Source organism: Anticarsia gemmatalis, chromosome 19 (assembly GCF_050436995.1).
Source record: "Anticarsia gemmatalis isolate Benzon Research Colony breed Stoneville strain chromosome 19, ilAntGemm2 primary, whole genome shotgun sequence".
Taxonomy (NCBI): domain Eukaryota; kingdom Metazoa; phylum Arthropoda; class Insecta; order Lepidoptera; family Erebidae; genus Anticarsia; species Anticarsia gemmatalis.
The window spans coordinates 3,407,940-3,435,097 of record NC_134763.1 but is presented as its reverse complement, the minus strand read 5'-3'; the positions used below and the strand labels follow the sequence as shown (position 1 = coordinate 3,435,097).

The window sequence follows — 27,158 nt, the reverse complement described above, 5'->3', positions numbered from 1 at the left end:
GGTGCCTAACTTTATATGTAAGAGACGTAAAGATATCAACCATGATGTCACAAATTAGTAGTCGTTCGGAAACTGAACATATCTACGTTCCGAAAGTTGTAGTCTTGGTTATCATCAATACATACTTAAAACGAATCGAACTGTGGATTCCGAAAGATTATGCATGTTCTATTACGTTACTCCTTGTAACTAATTTTGTGTCTTATTTCCTCAGATTTAAAAAAGTTTTGTGCCGACTAAAGAGCCAGACAAACAAATATTTGATGTGAGTCCAACATAAAATATGCTGATGAACTGAAATTATTTCTATTTTCTTTTGATGCTAAACAAATGTAATTACTTAATGTTTTTAAACAGATTACAGAACAGACAGAACTGAATAAGGGTAATAAATAAAACTCCAGTTAAACGAGTAATAAAATATGATTTATTAAAGCTCAACTAGCATAAATAAATAAGAGAAATTGATAAAAAATCAAAGCATATGCTAATCGGCAAACTATAATATAATATTAACAGTTGTTCTATCAATTTGGACACACTAACAAATTTATACATAAATGTACAACACTAACATTACATTGCACATTCAAATGTTGGAAAATTTCGAATAATTTACACTCAAAAACACTTGAACTTTAAATACCAAGTCGTATAAGACTAGATATTTTACATTTTGAATGTAAGTCGACTTTGCATACTTTACATTACGATTATTGCTATTTACATAAATACATTAGTGATAGCATACATACACGAAATTGAGGCCAAATACAGTTCACATACAGTGACACAATCCTTATAGAACATAGATTGTTCGTAATTATTTCCATTGTTTAGAACAAGTATTATTACCAAGTCTGAAACAGTAATACGGCCCAAAAGCTTCACTCCGATTTCTCACTGACCGTTCTACAGTTCCAATTTAGTTAGCTATGACAATAACTTGGTAATCACTTAACTATAAGATTGACAAATAACTGCTGTATTTAACTAAAACAAATGGTAATAGCACCAGTTTCTTTAAAGAGCCAACTTTGCTTAATTCCGTAGATATAAGGGTAGAAAAACATGATAGAACAGTCAAACAATCATTTTTAACGCTTTTAGATTGAATAAAAGCGAATAAGAATATACACAGCCATTGCATTTTCAATAAAAGGGAATATTAAATAAAAGTAAAAAGAAAAATATTTTAAAAAGTATACATAAATTAAATCGTATCAATAAAATAAATAGTACAAAATTAAACTCAGTGGCTCTCAATCACTATTGTAGATCATTTACATTGAGTTATATAAATACAGTTATACATAGTAGGTAGAAACTGAAAAGTATTCCATCGTACCAATAACAGGCGACATTAATACGTCGCATTGATTTCAGCTGCCATTGCTGATTGACCTAGGATAATGAGCAATTTTAATAGTTTCTCAGATTTTATTGTGACGAAATTATACAATTTGAGACCATTTTTATCGCTGTCTATTGAGTAAAGCGCCATCTATGTACTGTAGGTTGAACTATTTACAGATTTGAAGTTTTATGTTATTTATTTATCAAAGTAGGTGGCGCTAAGAATGTTTCATGTTCGGTATTCTTTGTTACAAAAGCCATTGAAAGTAGGGTCAGCATTTAGAAGTTGGGTTTATAATTATGACATGTTTTCTATCTAAGATTACTTACGAAGACGCGTTTTGGTTCACAATAGCATATACTGTAAACCCACTCAAACAGCTCGCCCTATATTATGACATAATATAAATACTTGTAGGTTGTAAGTCGATACACTCAAAATAGTAAACATTACAACATTAGCTGCTACTCGCTAGACTATTGGAAGTAATTACATTAGCTATCACAAGGCACTGACATCGTAAAATACGCGACACACTGTAAATAACTTCCAATGATATTTGAATGGGGATTTTCCTACAACTACTGGGTACCATTGATATTTATGAGTGAAGGTGTCAACCCATAACGCACAACATACTTTAGGACCTCTTACGGCCATTTTTAATGTTCTATCAAAGATTACAGATCAATTACAGTAACTTAGATTATTACTTCAAAATTACCCATTTTTTACTAAACTGATGGGATTTGAATAGGGAACAGCAAAGTAACGATAAAAAAATGGGCAATTCTTGTTTTTAGTAAACAACAGAGAATAGATTGGGCACTAAAAACAGCGGTCAGTCGTTTCCAGGTCACAAGATCGTCGACGTATATCGCACGGCACACGCGTATAGTTAGCAAGCGGCCAGATTCGGCCGGAGGAAAAATGTGGTGGTTCATCAAATTTTTACTTTCAAACCACACATTCTTTAAATTCAAATTGTGTGTAATAAATACAAACGATACGGACGCCATACACAGTTGAAAGTAGTCGTTTGCGAGCGTACACGTGCACGTAAATGGGTTGACGTTCGATATCAATCTTATTTTTGGCATAACATTTATACATTTAATGAGATACATTGAGAATATTTATTAATTTTGAACGTACATATATTAGGCGCTTTAGTAATTCCGAAGACCTGAGTTTTCAAATTAAAAATCCTCCATAGTTTATACGATATGACTGTAAAACAAACTCAAATACTAAAGCGCCTATATATTTTCACGCCTGCTATAACCGACTGCTATTTCTCATATGAAGCTGATAATAAGTCTAGGTACTATGTTATATTGAACATTGATAAAACAGTAGTCGATGGTTACATACACTTATATTTTATTTTAATGTGTTTGTGACAGACGAACATGAGGTAAGGGTTGGAAGTTTAGGGACGTAGTAATATATGATTATGTACATACATATGTGTAATGTAATAAGTCAATATAGGGTATGAACGAAATTGAACCTAATTTCGTTGCAATAAAGATTCAAATTCACATGTTACTTATTGTAGTTTACTTTTTGTATCTAGTTTTAGATTTTGTTGTTACAAAAGTAAATGAATTTTAATCTTACTTTAAACTAAGAGTAGTAAATTATTTATTTGTCTTGATGATAATGACACTGTTCCTTTCTAACAACGAACATTAGAAAGAGAGAAAGTATGATTACAATTCATTTCAATTAGTTACCAACAAAATCAATAGGTTTTAAAATTTTCAGTTATTAAGATTATTGTTAGACATCGAGTACATGCTATATTAAACAGTTATTTCACATAGTTTTGGCCTAAATCTGCATGTAATATAGGAATATTTATTACTTTTTTACATTATACTATTCACAGTTAAAATTTTGAAATATTTGACTAGCACTGATATACAACTGTTGCTTTATCATTGTTAGTTGTTCCTTAACCCATTGCATACATGCGACATTTTACTTAACACAAAGAAACTTTGAAGTTCTTTCTTTTCACTTTTTTGCGACTTGAAGGTCTTTGCCCAGCAGTGGGAAAGCATCAATTTTGAACAAACAGTGGTATACTAGTTCTAGCTATTCGGATATTTATTGACAACACATATAATCGAACTTCAACATCTATCAAAAGCGATCTGTTATAAATTTCAACATTTACAATATAAACTATACCTTATGTCTATTAGCTTAGAGTTTAATATTATTTATGTGTTCTATATAGAATGTAAGCTCAACACATAACTGTTTTAGTGCCTCACGATTATACTAGTTAAAACGGATATAGGGACGTTCATTTCTGAGTGGATTTGTTAATATGTGACAAATGTCTAACACTAATTTTGTAGTTATTTAATAGTCAGATAGTAGAGCGATTCTATACATATCTTGTTATATTTTTATAGAAATTATGATTCACGAATGTATAAAATAAATAAAGGTTATAATTTTTGATTATTATACATGTCAAACTCAGGTAAAATCAAGAGAATTTTCAATTTTATTTTGCTTTTTGTCAGATACGAAGAAATGGTCACAAATTTTAAAATTTGATTGTGCCTCATTTCAGCGGTCCGAGAAAGGAAAAATCGTCACTTAATAAAAAAATACGGTAACGGAAAATTCTTTACATTTATTTTACTGCTCCTTCATTTACCTGAGATGATAGTTTTCAAACAAGAATAAAAGTTTTATACAGAATCAGAACTCTACTCGACTATTAAATAAACCGATCGACTACAAGCCAAATAATTTCACATACCGAAAATAATCTCTACATTATTATTGTCATTTTTGAACGGAATATCGACAAGTAAATACAAACGTAAACTATGTGAAATTTTGATTATTATGTTATTTGATCGTTGTTTTTTTTATTTAAATATTTTTACATTGCAATTTTGTCACATGTCATCAAAACCAGTATTTACATTATACAGGGTGTTACAAGATTGTTTACTCATGACTGACATCCTTCACTTTAGAGATATATCGGAGCACATTTTCATGTCATAGGAGATGAATCTGATACTAATTTGTAAAAGAAAGTTGTGGTACCGAACTAAATGAACTCAGGGCTTTGTGTATAGCAAAATCCCAAAACAAAGTTTATGAACCACTAATGCAGTAAGCACATACGCTTTGACTGACTAAATAATCATCTTGTTTCCGACCTATTGGACAATCAGTAACTTTAATTTATCTCACATTGTAAGATTCAAACAAGTCATTCTGGTTTTTGATCAATTTTTATTATAGCTTGACAGCCATGAGTAAGTAATAATGAAACACACTGCATTTCTCTATCTACATTGATATAATTTATATAATGTAATATAGTATAGTATTATTATGTATTATAATTATATCACGTTTAGACGATGAGTCGTGTGAGGCTGAGATTACTAGTTATCATCATTTATTATTATTATTTTATTTTTCATTATATTCCCTTTTATATTATACAATAGGCTGACTTATCCATAAACGATGAACTTTTATATACTGGTCTTAATTTATGTCATAGATGTTACAATACTTTTCATTTCATTTCCAAAGTATTCCCACGCTATGCTCTTGTAATGATTGGGGAGAGGTAATCAAACCCTCGAATCATGGGTACGACCCAGTGGAAGCAGTATGGTGACCACCTGAACCGCTGCGCCATGGACGTCATCAATAGCTTTACGTAAATATTCAGCATTTACGAAGAAGTCAGTACATTTTAAGGGATATTATCTAAAATTACATATAAAAGTTATTATGTACATATAAATACACATATTATAATTAACGCCAATAAGTCTGTGCTCACAACACCAATACGAACTTGATATTTATGCGATATTATTATAACAGAGCCCTTTTCACAGTACACATATAGCTATCTCTTTCATTCAACATCAAAAAGACAGAGACAATATGATCCCAATAATGTCATAGTATAGAATTGTGAAATGGGCACTTAATTTTAAACTCTATAGGTGATTTTCCGGACGAATTTATATAATTTAAACCTATTTATACATCGTTTATAAAAGATTAATAGCTTCAACTGTTCACAGTCGTTCCTATTCATAATATTTCAAATATATATACGAAATAATACATGGAATAGTTATTTTTGCATCTGATATGCAATTTTAAATACCATAAAGAAAGCCAGGGAAGTTTTTATAAACTATTTCTCGAATAAAACAAAACATAGTCTAAATCAAAGCAATGAATCACTGCGTTGTTTATCCAAAACATTATTTAAATATTCGTTATCTCCCACGTTACTACATCAATCGTTTTATATAGGTTAATCATCAGCTACCAAATTAAACGTGAACATTTCTACATCAAAGTGTATTAAAATATTCATACAACATGATTAGACTCATACAAATTGTAAACATCAAAAGTTATCCGGCCTTTGTTCATCACAAAAGTCATATTACGCTTGCTACACAAATATTAGGGCCGGCACTTTCGGTTTGGTAGTATTTATCGAACAACAAAACCGACTTGTAGCAATTACTGCACTTTTTCGGCTTGTGCTTATCGGACAGTCTGATTGTCACAATTTAGTTTTTATTCAGGCCCGGAAAAGTCATTATTTCCAGAACGTTAATCAAAGCATATTTGGTTTTACTGCCCAGCTTGGCCGAATACGTGTGCAGCAAGCCTCATAATGCAGTATACATGTTTACATTATATCAAATGTACGCCAATATTTTTTACATTAATTTTCCTAGGTCATGCACATACCATTAGCTATAATATATAGTAAGGAATATCACACGTGGCCTCACGAACTCACCGACTGTACTTGAGTGTTCGCGCTGCACGTTCATTGGCGGAGACGCCCGATCAACGGCGGAAACGCACGAACGCGCTCGTGATCGAAGCGCCCGCTGTGACGTAAGCACGGCGCAGGAGTATCGCGTTTATTGTAACCGCGCATACCTGGAACATGACAATGGTATATTCATAAGTATGTTTATTTATTTTATGTGTTAGGCAGACGGACAAATAATATTTGTAAAATATTACTACTATCTCCATTTCTATGAATCTTATCAGTTACAAATATCTTAAGTATAACATTTAACTTCATGAAATATATTAAATAACACCGTTACCGGTAGGCAATAATTCAATACACTCGTCACTAAACCAGTCATCAAATAAAAAAAAATAATTTTAAAGATGGTTGTCCAGTTAAAACGATTTTATAGCATCAAAATCGCAATTTTTCTGTGCTATATGTAAGCAATTTCTCTTATGTAAACTAGTTTTCGCACAGGCAAGATTATGCATTTCTTTAATGTAAACAATCCTTATTTTTATCTACACCTACATTAAAAACATGATACTATCGTTCGAATTTAGGTCAGCGTTTACTAGCGGTAGGTGGTAGCAGGTAATTATAGGTAAAATGAATATGATATGAGAGATTATTATCAGTATCGATAGTCATATGAAGAAAGGTATGGATTTCCTGAAATAATTGCTATGTAGAGCCACTCATATTTAAATATTTGATGGCATATTTTCGACTATTAAGCTGTTGATACTGGCCACGGGTATTTAACTACTCATAATAAAAAAAAACACGGACCAGTCTTTCAATTGAATTTGTCAAGTGAAAATTTAAGTTACCTGATTGAATACAAAATCTCATTAAAAATTAACTGTTATATTTTACAGCAAATGACAATCAAATTTGTTAAGATAAATTATTCTTATTCCCTAAACATTTTCATCCCCCGTCAAGCAATTTTCATCATACCAAACTCTTAAAGCATCTTATCCTAAATATATTTTTCTATAAGTTATAAAATTAATTTGGCTCGCTTCCAGACCGGACTTTAACAAGATTTATTTGATTCAGACATATTTACTTTAACCGCAATTTCAGCATCCAATCTGGGCTAATCTTCTTTTTAATGGGAATTTTAAACCATTTTCAATTTAGAAAATGAAATGCCTGGTAGCAAGGGGCTACGTTAATAATTACAGCTCCTTTCCTTTCCCTGGTATAGGTGAGCTTTGCCCCGTCATTGCCTGAACGATCAATTTTTAATTGAAGAATAGTACGTGTCATTTAATTTTGCTAATCGGTATAAGGGCAAGCCGCTCCGAGGTAAGCAAAACACATATACTAAATATGAAAGAAAGGAGTGTAGCAAGGCGATTCGCTTCCACAATGTCCACAAATTTTATATGATAAACTGATCAGAAAAGATTTCGTGTGACTGACTAGAGTAAATCATCGTTGTTTTGCTTCCGTCATTGATGATCCTCTCCAATTCTCATTCTTTGCGTTCCTATAGGTTGCTATACCAGATATATTTTAAAGACTTGAGTTATACTCCAAATAAGTAACTTATTATGGTTATGAGACTTTAGCGGGGGAGCTGTCTTTATCAAAAAGTGTAACGCAATAGTTCGTTATAACACTCTGATAGTACAAGTATGTAGTAAATTCGTACACAGTTGATATCAGTAGGTTATAAGTTCAATATTATCTTGTAACAGTTGTGTCGTAAATAAAGATACAATACGTATCGTTATGAGTACAATTAGCACGCTTGTGAAACCTGGTAGCTATTTGATAGCTAAAGTGAAAGCAAATGTATGAAAACTCCCGTCTATAATCTACCTGTTAAGCAAACCGGTACTTACTTAGAAATGATAAACATAAAAAATATTATTTTTTACGTTAGTCATCAATAACATACGATGTCTACAATGCGACAGGAACAAGTAATTAACATACATTTTTAAATAACCATTGTAATTTAATCAAAACTAATAAAATCTGAATGCAGCTTTAAAATTTCTCATTACTTCTTCAATTATTTTAAGTACATATGCACTTACAAGTGGTAATATTTTGTCTATAATTATATTCGATGTTCTATGTAACTCGACCTGGACTCGACTGTATGTTTTAATACTACTTACTTGGTAGGATAACTTATTATCCTTTATTCCCCACATTGTACACATTAGAAATAATACTACACCCGGGATAAGAATCATCGTGACTTTACAATGGACTCAGAATATAACTAGGCTCAAAACGTTTTGACGTGGAATCCAAACGACAGTACCGCAAGCCACGTCCCCTAATAATATGAACTTTCCTTTAGAAATGAATGAGGGGTTAAGGCTTCTATAGTCCATAACACTTACACCCAGCCTAATTCAACGTTGGCATAACCTTAATACAAAAACAAAATTGCCATCATCAAAGACTTAAGAGCAAAACATTCTGAAACCCAAATAAACACTCAAAAACATCTAGCCATCAACATCACATGACTACATCCGTTCAAATATAAAAATATGAATTACCGATGTGGGTTTACATAAATATACGAACAGTGAACAGTTACCGCAGAATATGACGTCAAAACGTACAGCAGTAAAAGCTTGCAAACGATTGAATGAAAGAAGCTTTATAAAAACACATTATGTTTAAGTGAATCAGGATTTATTTCGGTATAGTGTTGAAATATACTGGATGTGGTTGGAAATAAACTTGGAAGAGAGGGTTAAGTCCCAGGAGACCGTATGATGATTTACAGCCCCTTTGACGCGATATTTGATTCGTAGTAAATTGTTGAATATGGTAACTCAAGTTTCTTACAAAATTGTATTCCATCTTTCAAATAGATTTTTTACCCATTACTGACCCACTGGGCAAGGGTGTCCTACCGAATTGAGTGAGGTGTTAGGCCGAGTTCACTAGCATCCAATTAGTATCAAAGATAATAGAAACAGATCCATATTTTACTACCGTTTTAATTTTGGTCTTGTTTCTCAAGCAAAAGACGCTCAGTTTAGATACCACTAACCAGTCGTCTCTTAGTTTACAGAAAATAGTTGCCAATTACTCAACCCTTTACCTAAGTGGTAACAAACCCCAAAAAAATAGGGATCAATTGTTTTTCATACTGGTAATAGACTTGTGGAATTCTGAATCATCAATCATTAATCAAAACCTATGCACTTCTCAACATCAATTAATGATTGAAAAAAATGGAGGGCATTATTAAACGGTAAATCAATAATATGTTGATAAATTAGAAACCCAGAAGACAGGTACAAGAGCACTAGCTTTATAACGACTATTTATTTTAATCAGCAGCTACTTTCCCTCAATGAGTGAAATGCCAAGTTATCTAGAGGCGACAACAACACTCGAAGCCACGTGTAAACGATATTATATAACAATAAAGTTATCTATATCTAACACTTGACGCGAACGCTTCTCGTATAAATCGAAAGTTCTTTGAGAGGAGACAATTCGAGAATTGTATAACAGAATATTGACTTTCTCGAACTCCGATATCTTCAAAATCTGTTTGATCTTAGATAGCAGATACTTAATTTATACTAATAATATGAAACTGAAGAGTTTGTTTGTCTGTTTGTCTGTATACTCAAAATTTAGGATTTTTTGTGTTTTGCCCATTTATTGAGAAAGGCTATCCTACTAATATAACAAATGCGAAAGTTTGTGTGTTTCACGCAAATACTACTGAACCGATGACGATTTAATTTGGTATATTGGTAGCTGAAGACCCAGAATAACATATAGGCTATTTTTTATCCTGGAGTACCCAAAGGAATTGGGATTTACACGGGAAGGGTTTCCACGCGGTTGAAGTCGCGGGCGGTCTCTTGTATGCTATATAAAATTATGCTATGACTTATAGAAGAGGAACTTAAAACTAAAGACCAGTTCGACGAAGTCGCAGGCAGCCGCTATCAAATATAATTTGAATGAGACTATAAAATAAATAGATAAGACGGTAGGTATATTTATAAGAGTAGCCGATCTTATATCTCTTTGAGTGATTTTATTACAGTCTATTACAGTCTAGACTGTTATATAAGCCCATAGTACTTAAGTTAGACACCTACGCACTCTTCGTTTCCATTTCAGACTACGTGCGTCCCACGACTTCGTCTGCGTAGGAAGAATGTATTTCAATTAACTGACTATTTTCTATATTTTATTCTGAGATAAATCTAGAAAATTATTTTTCTGAGCAAAGGATTCTCCCTATTCTCGTCTCGTTATTTTAACTTTTCTGTTATAGTCTGACAACTTAGTAGAGAGTCTTGTCATACATAATTTATATACATTATAAATAGTTATGTAATTAAAAGTATTTTGGTAAATGTAGTTGTATCTTACAGGACACCGCATAAGTTGACGAGTGTTCTAAATTCTAGATTTTGTATATCTCCGCGAGACCCCGCCCGTCTAACAATCCAGCAGACTTTATAACATAGCTAAAAATAAATGCGTCTCCACATACGTAATCCACCTGACCTTTCACACATCATTAATTCGGTCAATTAGCCCAGTCTTTAATTACCTCTCATTCAGCCTGTGGCCGTAACTCGACAATCTGTCATTAAGTTTTTCATGTAATCACTTTTTCTTCGTTCAGTCAAAGGCTATAATGAACCACGTAAAAGGAGATTACTCTAACAACGTAGTGGTTAGAATTCTAATACAAGAATTCTTGATTTCTTTATTTTTCTAAAAGACAACTCCCACACTTGGAATTGCAGATCAAGATTTGAAGCGAATATTTAATATCAACGTCTAACCAAGCATAGAAAAAACAGATGACATTCCACTCCAGGTGCAATACCTATGATATGGCCAGCTTGCGCGAAAAATATTGTTGGATATTTACCTGTAGTCTTGCCTCCTTCGTTCGGGAGAAAACCCTTGCCTACCATTGGGAATTGGGACAGTCATGATTAAAAGAAAATTACCTGCGCTGTTTCGGCCGCTACAACTGGAAGAGATCATCGTGTGCCCTCTCCAGACGTCGCAGCGAGGTGTCGACGCGGCGGCCCTGCGTGAGCGCGGCGGGCGGCGGCGGCAGCGGCGGCGGTATCACCTCGTTGTACGACGTGGAAGCTGTCATCGATGCCGACTGACGCAGCCGCGCCTGCGGCCGATGTCTCACGAAACCGTCCTCTAGATCTTTGACGAATCTGGAATTGAAGATGTTGGGAATAAGAGATATGTTATGGCCAAAACTAGGTAAAAGGACCCGTTGGGACTCAGCGCGACGAGGTCGTTTTAGTCGTTTAAGATGTTCGCGAGTGCCGTATCCAGGGGCTCTATTATGGAATGAAGATGTCACTATAGAGTCAGTAAAAAAAGTTGTTTAAAAAATATAGCATATTATTGACAATATGTCATTTTTTGAAGAAAAATCCATTAATAGCAGGCCGTAGGCAGGTTGCTATATACATATTATTATTAAGAATACTATTCAAAGCGCTGCTTCAATAAAGAAACAGTTTATTATTGAAAGTTTATAAAATAACATTAATAACTGCAGAACTGTTAGTTCAACAGTCTATTTTCATCTGTAAATATTTATTAGCTGCTGATATTCAAGTTTTAAAATGAGCAAACCGCGAAATATTAAGAATTCGGATATGACGCGCGAAGCAATCATAAGACCGAAGTATTCGTGCAAACGGATACTGGCAGAGAGCCAGTTGAAACTGCTACAATATGAGAAAAGGATCAATACCTGTGTTGTATGAACAGACAAATAATGCCACTATAAATGGATATTAGAATTACAAATGAAATGAAGAGAACTGTAGCGAATAATGGATTAGTTGGTAATGGGAGTGCACTCTGTTGTGAAAAGGTTGTGTAGTTCTATGCTGATTAATTCAGTAAAAATCCAATGAAATAAGGAACTCTATTTCTTAGATCGAATTTCAAAAAACGAGATTTTTTTAAACAAATCATCCCGAAAGTTATATGCGCATGTCCTTTACTGGCGTCACTGTGGTAAAAAAAATTAACGATCACCTGCAACATTGTCAACCTGTATTGATTTATCATATTGACGCTAAACTCTTAGAAGCTATGAGAAAATCTTTACTGTACACCTATTTTCATCTTTCTCATAAAGTACTGCGCATAATGTTACATACTTATGTATCCATGTATCACGTATACCGTGGACTACTATTATGATTCATTCAACGTAACTTGACCTAAATAAATGGACTATTTCTCACGCCCTCCCTCTGCCTGTCGCCGCTTTGTACGGCAACCTTGAAGTTATACCATCATGGCATTGCCGCAAACATTCTAAGAATCTCAGCAAAAAACTACGATCACCGAAACCCTTTCAAGTATTCTCAAGAAAATTCTAGATAAAGCATACTTCAGAGGTAAAGAAGTTTTAATGATATGCGCAATTTTGAGGTTTCCTCCAATCAAATTATTTCTGAGAAAACTTGAGGGAACAACAAGGAAACCATACCAGTTTTCTTTCAATAACTAGCAAAAGCAAAACCACTCCAATTTAGTGTTCCTTGAAAGGAATACTGGAGGCAATCAATGTCTTTCAAAGTTATCTTGTTAGGAATCAACCGATGTCTCAATTTACTACAGATTTTCTAGACTTAAATCAGTTGGTTAGTACTTAAGTCAGGGACATACAGTTTAACTGACCCACACAAAGAATATTATTTTTAGCAACTCCGAACGGAATAAACCCGACTGCACAATTGACACTGACGACTTCCGAACATAAGTGCAAAGAAACATAACATCTAGTCCAAAAGCATAAAGTATCATTTCGTGTGACAGTATCGCGACAATTCGTAGGGCACGGTTGTCGGCTTTGCTTATTAGTTTTTGCTGTTTGCAAAGTGATAGCAGTACAATACGTAAGAAGAGTAATAAAAACTTTTGTCAACTGAAAACCGTACAGTTATGTGTGAACGAGTCATGGAAATTCATCTCGCTATTCTTGGATTTTAAATGTTTACGTTCAACTGAAGGATATTTGAATAAACGTATTGAATAAACAATTCAGCGTGACTTGAAGGTTAATTATGAGTCAGTTTCATAATGACTGTAGAGTATTTCGTGATCGTGATTAATTACAAAATACTTTTATGTAATTATTGCTCGAGTTACTCGTGAGTCTCGTGACAGAGAGACGTTCCCGTGGGATAATGAAAGCAGGTCACACGAAATAACATTACGAGAGCAGGACATGGGAGCAAAGGAAACGTTATAACCGGAGAATAGTCTGTTCGGTTAAGCAAGAAAAAAAATTTCAGTGAAGATAGAGCGTATGAAAATGAAAACCTTTATGCTTAAGAGGACACTTAAAAAAAAATACTGGTGTCAGATACTTCACACAGCCATTACAGCAAGGCCATGTGAGAGGCTAGAAGTATTATCTGCGAAAAACTAATGATAAATCTCAATTTACAATTATTTTTTCTTGTAGGACAGCCGAATCCACAAACTCCACAATCAGTTATAATTAACAAAGAATATAGATTCCATCATTCATGGGATCATCATCATTGTTGCCTAGCAACAAAAGGTGTCGACCAATCAAAACAAACAATAAGTCACCGGCACAATGAAATGAGAAATAGCTGCATAATAACATCCGCGCTATAACGATGATTCGATTATATTGTGTTTTTATAAATACAAGTGTTTCTACCATCTGTATAATCGAACCTAAACTTAAAGACGTGCTAATTAAAATTAAATTGCTAATTAACTAGCGACCGCCAACCATTTCGTCCGCGCGAACTTTAGCTTCCCATTTCACAGCATTTTTTATTGCAACTGCTCCAGCCCTAGTCATGATTTTATACTACAGTCCTTGCCTTTCTTAAGGAATTCCTGAGATTAGCATGTTCAAACCAAGCAATTTGTTTTTTATTACAAACTTACTTGTTATATTAGTATAGATTTTATTTCAGATCACAATACGACGTTGTCGTGTAATTTTTCCCTAGATCGTGTGAATTCTATCTCCAAAGTCAAAACATGATGTGTTAAGGCGTTGTTCCTGGGAGTTATTCTATTGTTATCTTGTGTAACCCAGTTCTAGACTAAGAACTTGCTCCTAGAAAGCACAATGGTTGAATAGGCCAACACCCTACGCCAGTCAGACGCTCAAAAGGTCGAGGTATGTTTAACTAATCTATACTAATATTATATATTATCTATACTAATAATATTATAAAGCTGAAGAGTTTGTTTGTTTGTTTGTTTGATTGTTTGTTTGTTTGTTTGAACGCGCTAATCTCAGGAACTACTGATCCGATTTGAAAAATTCTTTCAGTGTTAGATAGCCCATTTATCGAGGAAGGTTATAGGCTATATATCATCACGCTACGACCAATAGGAGCGGAGTACGAGTAAAAAATGTTACAAAAACGGGGAAAAATTTCACCATTCTCTCTTATGTGACGCAAGCGAAGTTGCGCGGGTCAGCTAGTATAAAATAAAATGCCTCTTGTTCAGACAACAAAACTTTTATAATTAACAACGACAAAAACCACGAGTCACGGGTTTCAGAAAGGACTTTATTCCGCAACGAAAAAGTTTACAAAATGGAACACAAATATAATTGTGATGGTACGTACCGCCCGCGCTCGTACCACGGGCGTTGTTATGAAAATATTTGCACACCTACCCCCTCGTTATCAACATGCTTCACAATACAGGGCTGACATTCAGAGACCTTTGAATGTCACTTATATTGATCGAGCCGCTGGCTAAGAACCCACTTTGATCACAATTTTCTTTGACGAAGTACTGAGAATTCGTCTAATCTTGTAAGATATTGTAGAATCATATTTCTATTCTACAGACGCCGCGTCTCTTCAAAAATTGTAATTAAATCTTAAAGAGGCAGTTACAGATTGTAAATAGACGAGAGAAATAAACTGAAGAATACGGTTTAATATATCTATACTAATATACTAATCTATACTAATATTATAAAGCTGAAGAGTTTGTTTGTTTGTTTGTTTGTTTGAACGCGCTAATCTCAGAAACTACTGGTCCGATTTGAAAAATTCTTTCAGTGTTAGATAGCCCATTTATCGAGGAAGGCTATAGGCTATATATCATCACGCTACGACCAATAGGAGCAGAGTACCAGTAAAAAATGTTACAAAAACGGGGAACATTTTTGACCCATTCTCTCTTATGTAACGCAAGCGAAGTTGCGCGGGTCAGCTAGTAGGTTATATAAGAGAGGCGTCTCTATACTCATTACAGTCGAAATACAGGTTCTTTCAAACTGCAATAACTCGTTTTTAAAATCATTTCATAAAGAGCGACTTCTAAGAGCGTATAAGGAGCATCATTCACAAACTACGTAAGCACTAAATGAATGAGTAAATTGTTCAACGTGGTCAGTATAGGAGTGCTGGGTCACATTGCATGACGTATGTAGTTCGTGTGTGACGTCAGACACTGGCGGCTACATGTCATGTGCTCAGCAATTCTTAGTTCCTAAATATACCTACTTAGAGGAGTTACTCGTTAAAACTTGATGGAAGATTTCGTTGATCAAGCGATTCGGACAATGAAATTACATTTTGCTTCGATGTCAAGGGAATGCGCTGGCATATTTTCATGGTCATATAGTTAACCTAATAGCGTGTTTAAATAAAAACACCTTCGTCACAGCTGTAATAGCTTTTAATAGGTAATACATAGTACTAAGACAATTGGTCAGGGGACATATTTTGTAAAACTGCGCTACTGATAATTTTCTACCAACGTCACTACTGTGTAAGTATCAAAATAAAGATAAAAATAAAAGAGTAAATAAGTCCACAAATAATATAAGAATCGACAAATATGTAACAGTATTATATTATGGAGATTTCCACAACAGGCTGAAATATTTTCTAGAAATTATCACACAAATTGTATGTTTTCAAAGAACTACCATCACATACATCCTTGGTAAAGTTATTTTTGTAACTTGAAACCTCGTATCTAATGTCCTCATACATGTTAAAACACTTTTAAGACGTACACATATTTTCCCCATTTTACTCTAGAGAGCTACTTCAATATATGATGAAGGAAGTAATCTATAAAATCCTATTTAATATATGGGTAAGAGTATAAAAAAATATTAATATTCTCAGTAGTTAGGTGTGAATGGCGCAAGGGACTGTTTATAAGGATCGTAAGAAGTGGCGTTCTTTTGGTCTCTGCTTACCCCCATGGAAAAATAGGCGTGGTTTTATGCATATATGCATGTAGTCATACAAATGTTTATCTCAATGAACACGCTTGGCGCCACACATCAGAAATTCTACTAGAATCAATCATAATTTTATCGATCTATGTGTCACAACATCTCATTGCAGTCTCAGAAATCACGTACCAAACTGTAACGGAATTAGAATAACCGACATCGAAAATGTAGAACGCGAAAATAGTTTCAAGAATTTCAGTTATATTGATACACGGTACCTAAGTGCTTTTGAGTATCGGATACGTATATGTTTGCGTTCAGGCTTAAAAGTTTCGTGTTTCTAGGTTACGGCCGTAAAATTGAAAATATAAGACTACCCATTTTTATAGAAAGCACTAGATATATCCATTTTTAAATAAGATAAGGGCCACGTATACTGAGAAGTTAACAGCTAGATGATTATTTGTATGATGAATATTATGACCGTTTATCTTTACGACAAATTAATTTTCTAAAGGCTCAACCTAAATAAGAAGTAATCAATCATTCTATCATAACGCCGGCGTAAAATTCAGGTGAAAACTCACTTTGCAAAATATCGCTTAACCTAACCAAGGAGAGCTATATACGAGCACTGTATACGACGGAAAATACTATACGTCTACTATGTTAAATACTTTTTTTATTGACCTGGGCTATCCATGAACATAAAATAAAAATTCAACTCATTAATGTCCCACTGCTGGGCAAGGGTCTCCCGTAATGAGGGAGGGGTTAGGCCTTGAGTCCACCACGCTGGCCAAGTGCAGGTTGGGGACTTGTCGTCCATAAACATACGAGGTTAAAATTCGCATACGTGACTCTCCAGTTAGTTTCATTGTGTATTGATATTTGCACAACAAAACAAACCAACATTCAATAACAACGCATTAGGAGAGGTCAACAACCGACTAAAGAAATATTTAATCCGTTTAATCTTTGAATATCTCTGTCTAGGTGTATTTTGAGATTACGTATTATCATAAGAACTACAAGCTAGGGCAGTCTGAGAATCAGTGATTTGGAAGATATTTTTTTATCTCCTAGTTTAGCAATTTCACATAAAGATAGCTTCTAGATTTTCGCACTTAAAATGGAATATTTTGATCCGACAACTTAATAGATTTATCTAGATTAATATAGAAAAAAGTAGATGTACCAAGCTAGCCACAGTCAGCTGTATAAGCTTATGGGTCACTGATAAATTTTAATTCAGATTTTTCTTGGAGCCGCACTCCGCAAACAAGGCCCTGTACTAAGTTATAATTACACGAACTTTCACGCAGCACTAAAAATGGAAAAGGCGAGCTAACATAATGCGGATAGTGCTTTCATTAATGGGTCGGAAATTACTTCATAATTAGTATATAGATTCGCCAATGTCAGCATGACGGCAGGTTAATGTACTGTATAGCTAGCTATCGGACCCATCCCATAACCCCGGACCATCCCATGAGTCCGCAGCGGGACTGATAACGACCCAACGCGATAAGGGCAACGACTTCGAAAACCGATGTCAAATAACGTGTTACTTTATGATGTTTGTGCAACGAATATATTAATCACAGTGTAAATATAGGACAGCGGAATATTACAGAATAGAATCTGGAAGATTCTCGTAAAATCAGAGTTCCTTAATGTTTAAGAGTCGCTAGTATACAAAAGTTTCCTCAGATTATTTGACCAGACCTAACGATGTCTTCACGATAAAAACTGGGACGAAATTTTTGCCTAACTGAAGAGTGAACCTACCCCGTAACTCCCACTCATCACTTCAGTACAGTCACTTATACAAGGCACATATCACTAATTAATGGACCAACCGAGCCAAAAAATCATCAACATTGAGAAATTACACAACACAAAATGTACAAGTCCCGAATAGTAGTAAAATTATATAGATTCAATGTTTATATGAAGTTTTGTCGTTAGTGTTTTGAGTCGGGTCGGGTCTCATTTCACTGTAAAAAATATTCTTTACATTGTAAATTAATATTAAATGCCAATAAAACATAGGAGACATGTGATACTGGAACATGAATAATAGAGTCATAAAACTGGAGAGTACATTAAACTTTATGTAGGGCTGTTTAAATAATATTATTACCTTACTAGTGATATGTCTATTTATTACAAATGGGAGGAACTATTGAAGTACAAAATATGTACAGTCAAAAGTTTATTTTAGTTTTGCAAACTTTTATCAATTGTGTTGGTTTCATATTAAAAAATGATCGAAATTAGTTTACATTCCCACTGTCAATGTTACCCAAATGATTCAAAGTTACCCAGATTGACCTAGTAGCTGGAGGAATAAGTAAGTACAAAAAACGTAAGGCACGGAATGAAATCCACAAATTAACGTCAGTGCAAAAGCTTTCTTTATAGGAAAATTCTTAAAGCTTTCCTTACTGGAAAATTAAAATTTTAACAGTCGACTATAATCCTTAAACTATACCTTCACTCAATTTATTGGTCCATTGTAAAACAAATACTTAATTTACCATTTGTTATCAATCAATCAATCAAATATCTTGTCTAGAAGTCTACGAGCAATAACTGAACAAAGACAAAGCTAATCTAGTCTTTAATAAATCAAAGTGGGTCATTAGTGTCCAGTGGCCATTACAGGCCTCCTACACAAATGTAACAAAGAACGGGGAAGCTTCATGTATTATTTACACAGCCGTTAGACGGGTAAGCACCGTATTAAAGTATTAGCAGACATCGGGGCCGGTTGGAAATATTTAAACAGTAGCTTCTGCTTGCTACTTTATCTAGGTCGAAATATTCCCTGGGATAAAATGTAACTTATGTGCTAATCCAGGTTATAAGCTAGCTGTGCATAATTTAATACCAATTCATCCAGTTTTTTTGTAGTGATTAAGTAACAAAAATCTAAACTAAGTTACTCTGTATTAGTGCTACAAGAATAATTGTATGTGGATATTTTGATAAAACGCCACTCTATTGCTTTTTTGTAAAGTATTAACCAAAAATCAAGACATGTACTCTCTCTATAAAACGATTTGTCGTCGCTATTACTAAAGTTAAAATAGACATGTAAGAGTTCAATTACTTTCAACCAATCACAATTTCATACACTCAAGATACGCTTCTACTGGGTCGGAACAGGAGGTCTGATTGGTTGCGTTGAATTAATTTCTATGGCGCAGATATCCTGTGCACGAAGTACCATAGAAACTCCTAGGTTCGCTACGATTCCGACCTAGTGGACGCGTAACTTAGCTCTTACCTATTTCCTATAAAACAACAAAAACCATCAAAAACACGCCACATGTGAGTACACTACGACACGTGCAAGTTTGACACTGTGAACCTAAAAACATGTAAACACGCAAGTCTGAAAGAACAGAGCGATAAACTTGTCTATCTAAAACCGAAGGTCACGGACTTAAATATTCGTGAACAAGCAAGTGAAAAAACACAACTGATTTACTTTCGCTTTTTGGATAAAACTTTTGCTTTCGTAGACTGGAATTAAGGCAGATTGTATAGGTTTAGACTGTGATAGAATTGCTTTAAATTGCCTTTGTTTACAAACGACGATTGAATTGATTCAGACATGCAAAATCGATTGAAAGGAACCAGCTACATAACTTTTTGAACGGTTTTTTCGCTTTAATAATATAAGTTGAAAAAGGAATTTCATTTGTGACGCGTTTTCCCTTTTCCTGGTCCCAAAGTACCTACCCATAAATCACAATTACTCAATATCTTGCAACAAACCGGAAGTAAACAAAGCCGTCTTTGGAAAATGTCAACCGTATCATATTTTCTCACGATCCTGATATATAAAGACAGGTCAAACTAGTTCTTAAGAAAATCTGAATAATAAATACATTTCATTACAATATTGAGACTAAAATAAAACAACATAAGTACTTCAATAATAACACTACTGACCCACATTTGCATGACAACATACCTTACAAAATATCAAACATGCTTTTTGCTAGAACACCTACCAATATTGAAAAGGCCCGAGACCGTAAATGTAATATATTGTACATGGAATATAACGTATGAATGCTAAAAGCAAACAAGGTCGCTGAAAATGCTAGGTCGGGCCACCTACCGAGCTAAAGTATACTAAGTCATTTAGAGTTATACAAAGAGACTGTCGGTACAAAAGTAACGCTATAAACGAATCTAGTATTGAGTCCAATATATGTAGGATCGGCGGACTAAAGGACATAAGTCAAAAAATTCGATATTTTTTTTATTAGGTCTCTCGACTTCAAATAATTCAATACGCCATCTGACTAAAGCACTTACGTCACTGAGAAATAATTCCCAGCATACTAAGTGGTGTACCTTATCAGCCTCGCACAATTTGAAAATTCCAAGACGGAATAAAAAACGTTTTTTATTGTTCCTGTAAAGCTAGACTTTTTGACTTATGTTCTTTAGTCCGCCGACCCTAGATATAAACGACGAATGTAGGAACGTCTCAACAAGGGAAGACTCTCCCATCGTAAAACAAATTAAATCTACAAATTATTCTTCGAATAAATTACGCTGAAAATTAGGCCTATTTTAACATCCATTCAAATTCTTCTGTTTACAATATTTACTCATTTACTCACAGTTTGTCTAACAATTTGAAATACGTTAATTGTTATTAATTCCATAACAATTAACAAGGTCGCACATGTGGAATTTTATAGGTGTAGTTTATTTAACAGGAATTTCAAAAGGATAATTAATTTAACTTGAAACATTCATCATTAAACCGGAGAATTCCTTTTTAGAAAACCCAAAGTTTTACCTACCATTGATAGAGTCCATACAATTTTACCTGTAAGGAATTGAAACAAACTCTAGGCATTCCAATATTCGCGGTAGAGTTCGTCATCAAAATAATAATATGACCCAATTACATGCTTAAAGCTAGGTTTCTGAGTACATTTGGCGGTAGTTTATCTATTCAATAGCCTTTTTTTCTATGAGTTTATAGTTTATAGATAAACTACCGCTAAATATACCTCAGAAAGAGGGGGGTCAGAGACCGTCACTATTATCTAACAAGAATCTATAAAATAACCAAAAAGCGAACAAGCCACAATATCAAAGATCTCCGATACATTTCGCATACCATATTCACTTTCACAGAAATATACAAAATAAGCGTGGCCGCACAAGCCGAGGCGCATACGTAAACAAGAAAGGAAGCATCGTCATGTGACTGCGTCTAGCGTCTGCGCATAGAAAGTGTTCGACGAGCGGCCTGCGCTGCGGGCGAGCGCAGACCTTGAGCGACTTGAATGACTCACCGCGGGACAATAATCACCTGCTTTATTGTCGGAATTACATACCACTCTTGTGACATCCCTACAAAAATATTACAGTGGCACAACAATATTTTGATATACCTATCTTTGATGTTGTCGAAAATATAATTGGAAGGAAAACTAAACCACAATAACATTTGAAAAATATAATTTAATTTTCCTGAAGCAAATTAATTGTACTTTCCTCATAATTATCCTCATCAGTCTCATCACATTTAATACAGTTTCATGATAATCTAGGGAAAGCTGTCCATTTTTAGAATTAAATCACAATTCCACAATTTTTCTAGCTGAGATCGTAATTTGTTACAATTAGTTTCTAGTTCATTATTTTATATGACATTTCTTACGTAATAAGTTATAACTGCACAATCAGGAAGTAGTAAGAAACAAGAAACAAACACCGTTCACGTCGTCAGCTTTGCCAACTAGAAGTTCAACACGCGGAAAATTATCATTTAGCGTACATAAATAATTCATTAATTCTATAAATAATCGGTAACGAAATCCTCCATCACGATCTTTACGACAATTCGACGATTAATCTAAAGTAACACGATATATGAAATATGATTAACAAATATTTCAGTATTGCGTTCCTGTCTAATAGGCAATTCTGCACACTTTTTCTTTCATAATTAAAGTATGTATGAGCACGCATCGATTGGGCAAACGTTTACGCAATTTCCGCAAGCCAAATCATGAGTGGAAACAAGAGAAACAGATAACAATACTTAATTTATAATCCGGTCTTTATAATTATCGTCTTTTTAAAAGAAAATATTTCATATAAATAGGATCTCGGCTGGTCATGCTTGCAGGCTATGCATACATGCAGGCAAGGCATGCTTGCCGGCTAGGCATGCTTGCAGGCCAGACATGCTTGCCAACTTTTCTTGCTTAAAGATTAGTAGCTCGGCATGCGGCTCTTTATGAAAAAATGAATCTCGATATCTCCATACCATTGTTATAACTTAAGTGTCCTTCAAGAACTTTCATCTAAGCTACACGAAACGAAAATCTAATTACACTTTAAGTAAAAAAAGAACATTTTCTTAAAAGACATTTTTTTGGCAAATTGTGGCGCTAATGTTCAGAGTTACGTATTCTTTTGTTACTTTGCATAGTTTATCGAGTCTAGAACCGAGTAAGCTAGAAAGTGGATTATCTTAATGCGCAGAATGTAGCATAAGAGAATATATTGTTCACAATAAGCGAAAGGTTGACGTCCATTTAACAACGATTGATATTAATAAGCTGTATTTCACACCGCCCCGTTTTATTTACGCTAGTTGACGAGTAGTAACACAATGTGAGATATTTGATAAAATGAGGTCACAGCGGTACCTTCCACGGCATATTTCGAAAATACTAAAAGGTCCTGGGCTCTATGATCGATAGTACAGTGGACAAAAGTAAGCATAGAACTTCTGAAGGTGGAAATAGACTGCAAGCAAGCGCATCACGCATTTCTCGCAAAATATAAAGCCGGGATTACGGTAACTATTGTAGGAAAATATACAATTTCTCTTTCAGGGAAAACCAAAAAATATAATTCTCACAAGCAAATGACACATTTACGGAAACCTCACAGGTAATTGTTGTAATAAAACAATTTACTTCAATATAGTTTTGGTTTTGTGGGTGTTAATGCGTGGTTTCTGCCTACCTCAGCAATGTACGTCTATGTTTACATTTGAGTCATCGAATCGTGAAAGAATACGCTTTATGGGTGTATACGTCAAACATTATCAGTTCCGCCTACCACTCGGCATTTCAATTGTCTGTTTGATTACAATTATAACATCATAATGCTGTAAAGTTTTGGTTGTAACACCGGATCCAATCAATATGGAATGCTAGAATTCGTCCGTGACCTACGGTAAAAGATTTTCCGTCATCTCTTAGCAAATCCCTAAAAAATAACTACCTATTCTTTACGCAATCATTCATATAATGTAGTATTTTTAACCTTACTTAATTTTACTTATGAGAATATGTGTTTGTTTGCCCTCATTTCACAGCAAAACAACTAACCCGACGTGTATTTAAGAAATAAATATTGAGCAACATATCGGCAACATAAAATTTCTTCATAATTATATTTTAATTACTATTTAATCTTCCAAAACAATCGCGTATCGACGCATCAAAAGGTATTTAGTCCGTAACGTGGTACCTACACAATACACAGCTATGGCATGCAGTAAATGATCTGAAAAGTTGGCAACTGCAGATGTTACAAAACACTGCAGCCAGCACATCTATCACATATTTAAATCATAGTATGCTGTAACAACGAAACTGGTGCACGGAACTTACGATAGTTATGACAATAGGGGGCTGAATAACTTGTAGGACAGATAAATATCATGAATTCTCTATAAGAAAGTGCTTGCATATAAAATAATCATCTGTGTAATAAAAAAAAAGTAAATCTGTGTATGACGTTTCTTGCTTTTAATATAGTAGATTTCCGTTTTCATATAACATCATAATTATCTAATTATTATTTCGTACGGCTATCCTGTCACATTTCTAAAAAAAAACAGTCTAGTGCTATTTGGACTCGCGCACGAAAAGTTCTGTACTATTATTTATACAAACGAAAAAAATCACGTTTGTTGTATAACATGTACAAAACCCTAAACTTAATATCTTGTCACATTATATGATCTGCATTTGAACACATACAAGTTTAAAATCCTTAACACATTTCTCTTATCTTTCAGACATCTATTGTTATACAAACATTCTAACCAGAATAATTAATTACTATCATGACCCATAATTAACACTAGACTAATAGGTCAGTGGTTACAACTAAGACTATTTATCATGCGAATATTGATTACCTAACACAGTTTGATAACGCTAATCGTAATCCTACGAGTGCATTGATTTGATAAAAGGAAAGTTGTATTTACATCAATATGTTATTGTTATCAAATTAGCATATCAATATGTTTCATCAAATTATCAGTAAAACGTCGAGAATGTACTATAAGAATACGATAAGAAATGCTCTCACTTCCTACTCCTAATCATATGTGACAGTGTGGATGTGCATTCTGTTTTGATGAACAAATGGCTAAACCAATTTTCCAAAAAAATGAGCAGTGTTATTGATTATATTCTTGGGAAAACAAATATATTTTTGCATCAAAAATTTAAAGCTTTGGATGATGTTGCTTGCAAGCTGTAACTTACAGTTAATTTTAAAATAAAATTTAAATGCTATAATGTGTTGCTAAACGGGGAACTTGAGTAAGGCTTAACCAATTAAAATAAATTTTACTTAAGGCATGAGGAGATGGAGAAATTCCTCAAAGATATGTCCATTTTCATGGCAGTGGTGCTATGTGGATGACCTAGTAACTAAATATTATTACACCTATACAATACTACCATATCCATATGACTAGTTATGTTTATGTGTAGTTCCTTATTGTCTTACAATACTAAACTTTGGCTGTTGCTAGACTTATTCCACAACACAAGAACATATTTAAAAACAAGTCATTGTACTACTCCATTTAAAATGAACCATGCACAATAATAAAATATTGTATTGTGTTTGCAATGAACTGTTTAGTTATTACACTAACTACTGCACAGAACAAAGAAATAATGATAGTATGTGATTTGAATACATCTAAACAGATAATTTAATTAATTGCTATTTAAATTAATTATAACAATAAATGTTTTAATTAATATTGAAGTATGGTTTAAATATGGTGTTATCTGTAATACTACTATGTATTATAAGACCATTGAGTTTGTGTGTATGCAAGGAATTGTGGAGCCATTTTACCTATTGAAATAGTTTGAAAGATTTAGTACAGCACATAGATATCCCAGGTTCAATATTGCATATGGAAAACTTTTAACAGGGTGAAAAATATCCTATGTGTTAATCCAGGGTATAAAATATGAGTACCAAACTTCATTAAAATCTGTTAGACAGTTTTTGTAAAATAGGGTAACAAACATACATAATTTGAATGGTAATGGTTGCCAGGATGGGTGTGTGATACATGCTCAGAAACGTTAGCCTTCATAACATCGGTATGAAATATCTCCCTCACTGACACATACGTAACTATTCCCAAACCACATAATATAGATAGTTCCCTATCAGAGCAACGCAAATAAACTTTATCAAACGAGCAGACACTGACTCCTACATTTGTTTACTCAAACACGAGATAACTTTATCACTTAATATATGTATATTGTAATATTTAGTTATTACTATGTATGTACATTCAGATCAATGTATTACGGCCCCTCATTCAACCTACCCCCTATAGATAAGCTGTGATAATTACATAATAAGAGTTATATATAATATAACTACTGGAAATAAATGGGGAAGGCCTTTGCCTAGGAGTGGGATAGTACAGGCTAACAAAAAAAAGAGTAATAAGTTATAGTTTTCAACTATCTAAATAATTATATGCCCCAATTTTGAAACTACAGCAGAACTGTATTGTATTATAAAATGTACTAAATAGTATGCTTAAATAATCACTTCATAGTGTTTCATGTTTAAAACAAGATTGAAAATCATTTATAATAGGAATTCCTAAATAATGTTTGTAACTTGATTACAGCATGTTTTATATTGCAACAGAAATTGATTATGCATATTTCCAACTCACAGAATATTTAATGCAAGGTCATGGTTTCAAATCAACTGTTCTAAGCAAGATCAGATAAAAAATGCATAACTGAATAGAAAATTTGTCCTAAAATTATATTCTCTAGTGAATTGTGTTAAATTGAATATAATAAAAGTTACTCACTCGCTAGTCTCCTTGGTCTTTTCTACGTGTTTCTTAATGTTAGCTAGTGAAGAGTCTAGTCTGTTGAGGAATTCGTCAAAACTCTTCTTCTCGTCGGGGCTACCGGGAGAAAAGTCCCCGGTAGGCATGCCAGCGATGGAGGCGCGATGATTCGGCGGAGGCAGCTCCGTGACCCGCTCTCCATTCTCGTAGAAAGGCGAGTCTCTTGTCACGGGAATCAATAAATACTCCCGCAAAAACAAACTGTCCGAAGCAAATAAACGATTTGCCCTCCTTATTTTCTCCATCTAAAAGAAACAAACGACACTTTAATCACTCTGTCTATTGAAAAACACCAGAATTTATCGAGATAATAACACTTTTATTGCGATGTTAGTACACTTACAGTAACACCATACTTGAGCGCGATCCCTTGCAGGGTATCGCCTTTTGCCATCACATGCTTGATGTATTCATCGTTCCTTTTCATATGATTGCAAGTACTTCCATATTTTTTTAGGGGTCGAGCTGAATCCCGAATAGAAACTCTTTCGTCGAAAAGACGTTCCTCCTCCATTTTTGACGTGTGAGAATGACA

General features: G+C 34.0%; 1 protein-coding gene across 1 annotated transcript; it reads right to left on the bottom strand.

Moving 5' to 3' along the window:
* Positions 1-404: 404 nt before the first annotated feature.
* On the bottom strand, positions 405-27,158 carry red (LysM peptidoglycan-binding domain-containing protein red). Its single transcript, XM_076126568.1, has 4 exons — positions 26,967-27,158; positions 26,582-26,868; positions 11,174-11,398; positions 405-6,331 (listed from the first exon to the last, which is right to left on the bottom strand). Exons 1-3 carry the CDS (start codon positions 27,135-27,137, stop codon positions 11,191-11,193), a joined length of 666 nt encoding a protein of 221 aa, XP_075982683.1. The 5' UTR covers positions 27,138-27,158; the 3' UTR covers positions 405-6,331; positions 11,174-11,190.

What these genes read in the sequence shown, in the direction of transcription:
- red (XM_076126568.1), bottom strand. Translation starts at nt 27,137, where the DNA reads ATGGAGGAGGAACGTCTTTTCGACGAAAGAGTTTCTATTCGGGATTCA. An exon ending in CGCTCAAGTATGGTGTTACT is followed by an intron (nt 26,869 to 26,966) that starts GTAAGTGTACTA and finishes TGTTTCTTTTAG; the next exon opens with ATGGAGAAAATAAGGAGGGC. An exon ending in AAGACCAAGGAGACTAGCGA is followed by an intron (nt 11,399 to 26,581) that starts GTGAGTAACTTT and finishes CTTCAATTCCAG; the next exon opens with ATTCGTCAAAGATCTAGAGG.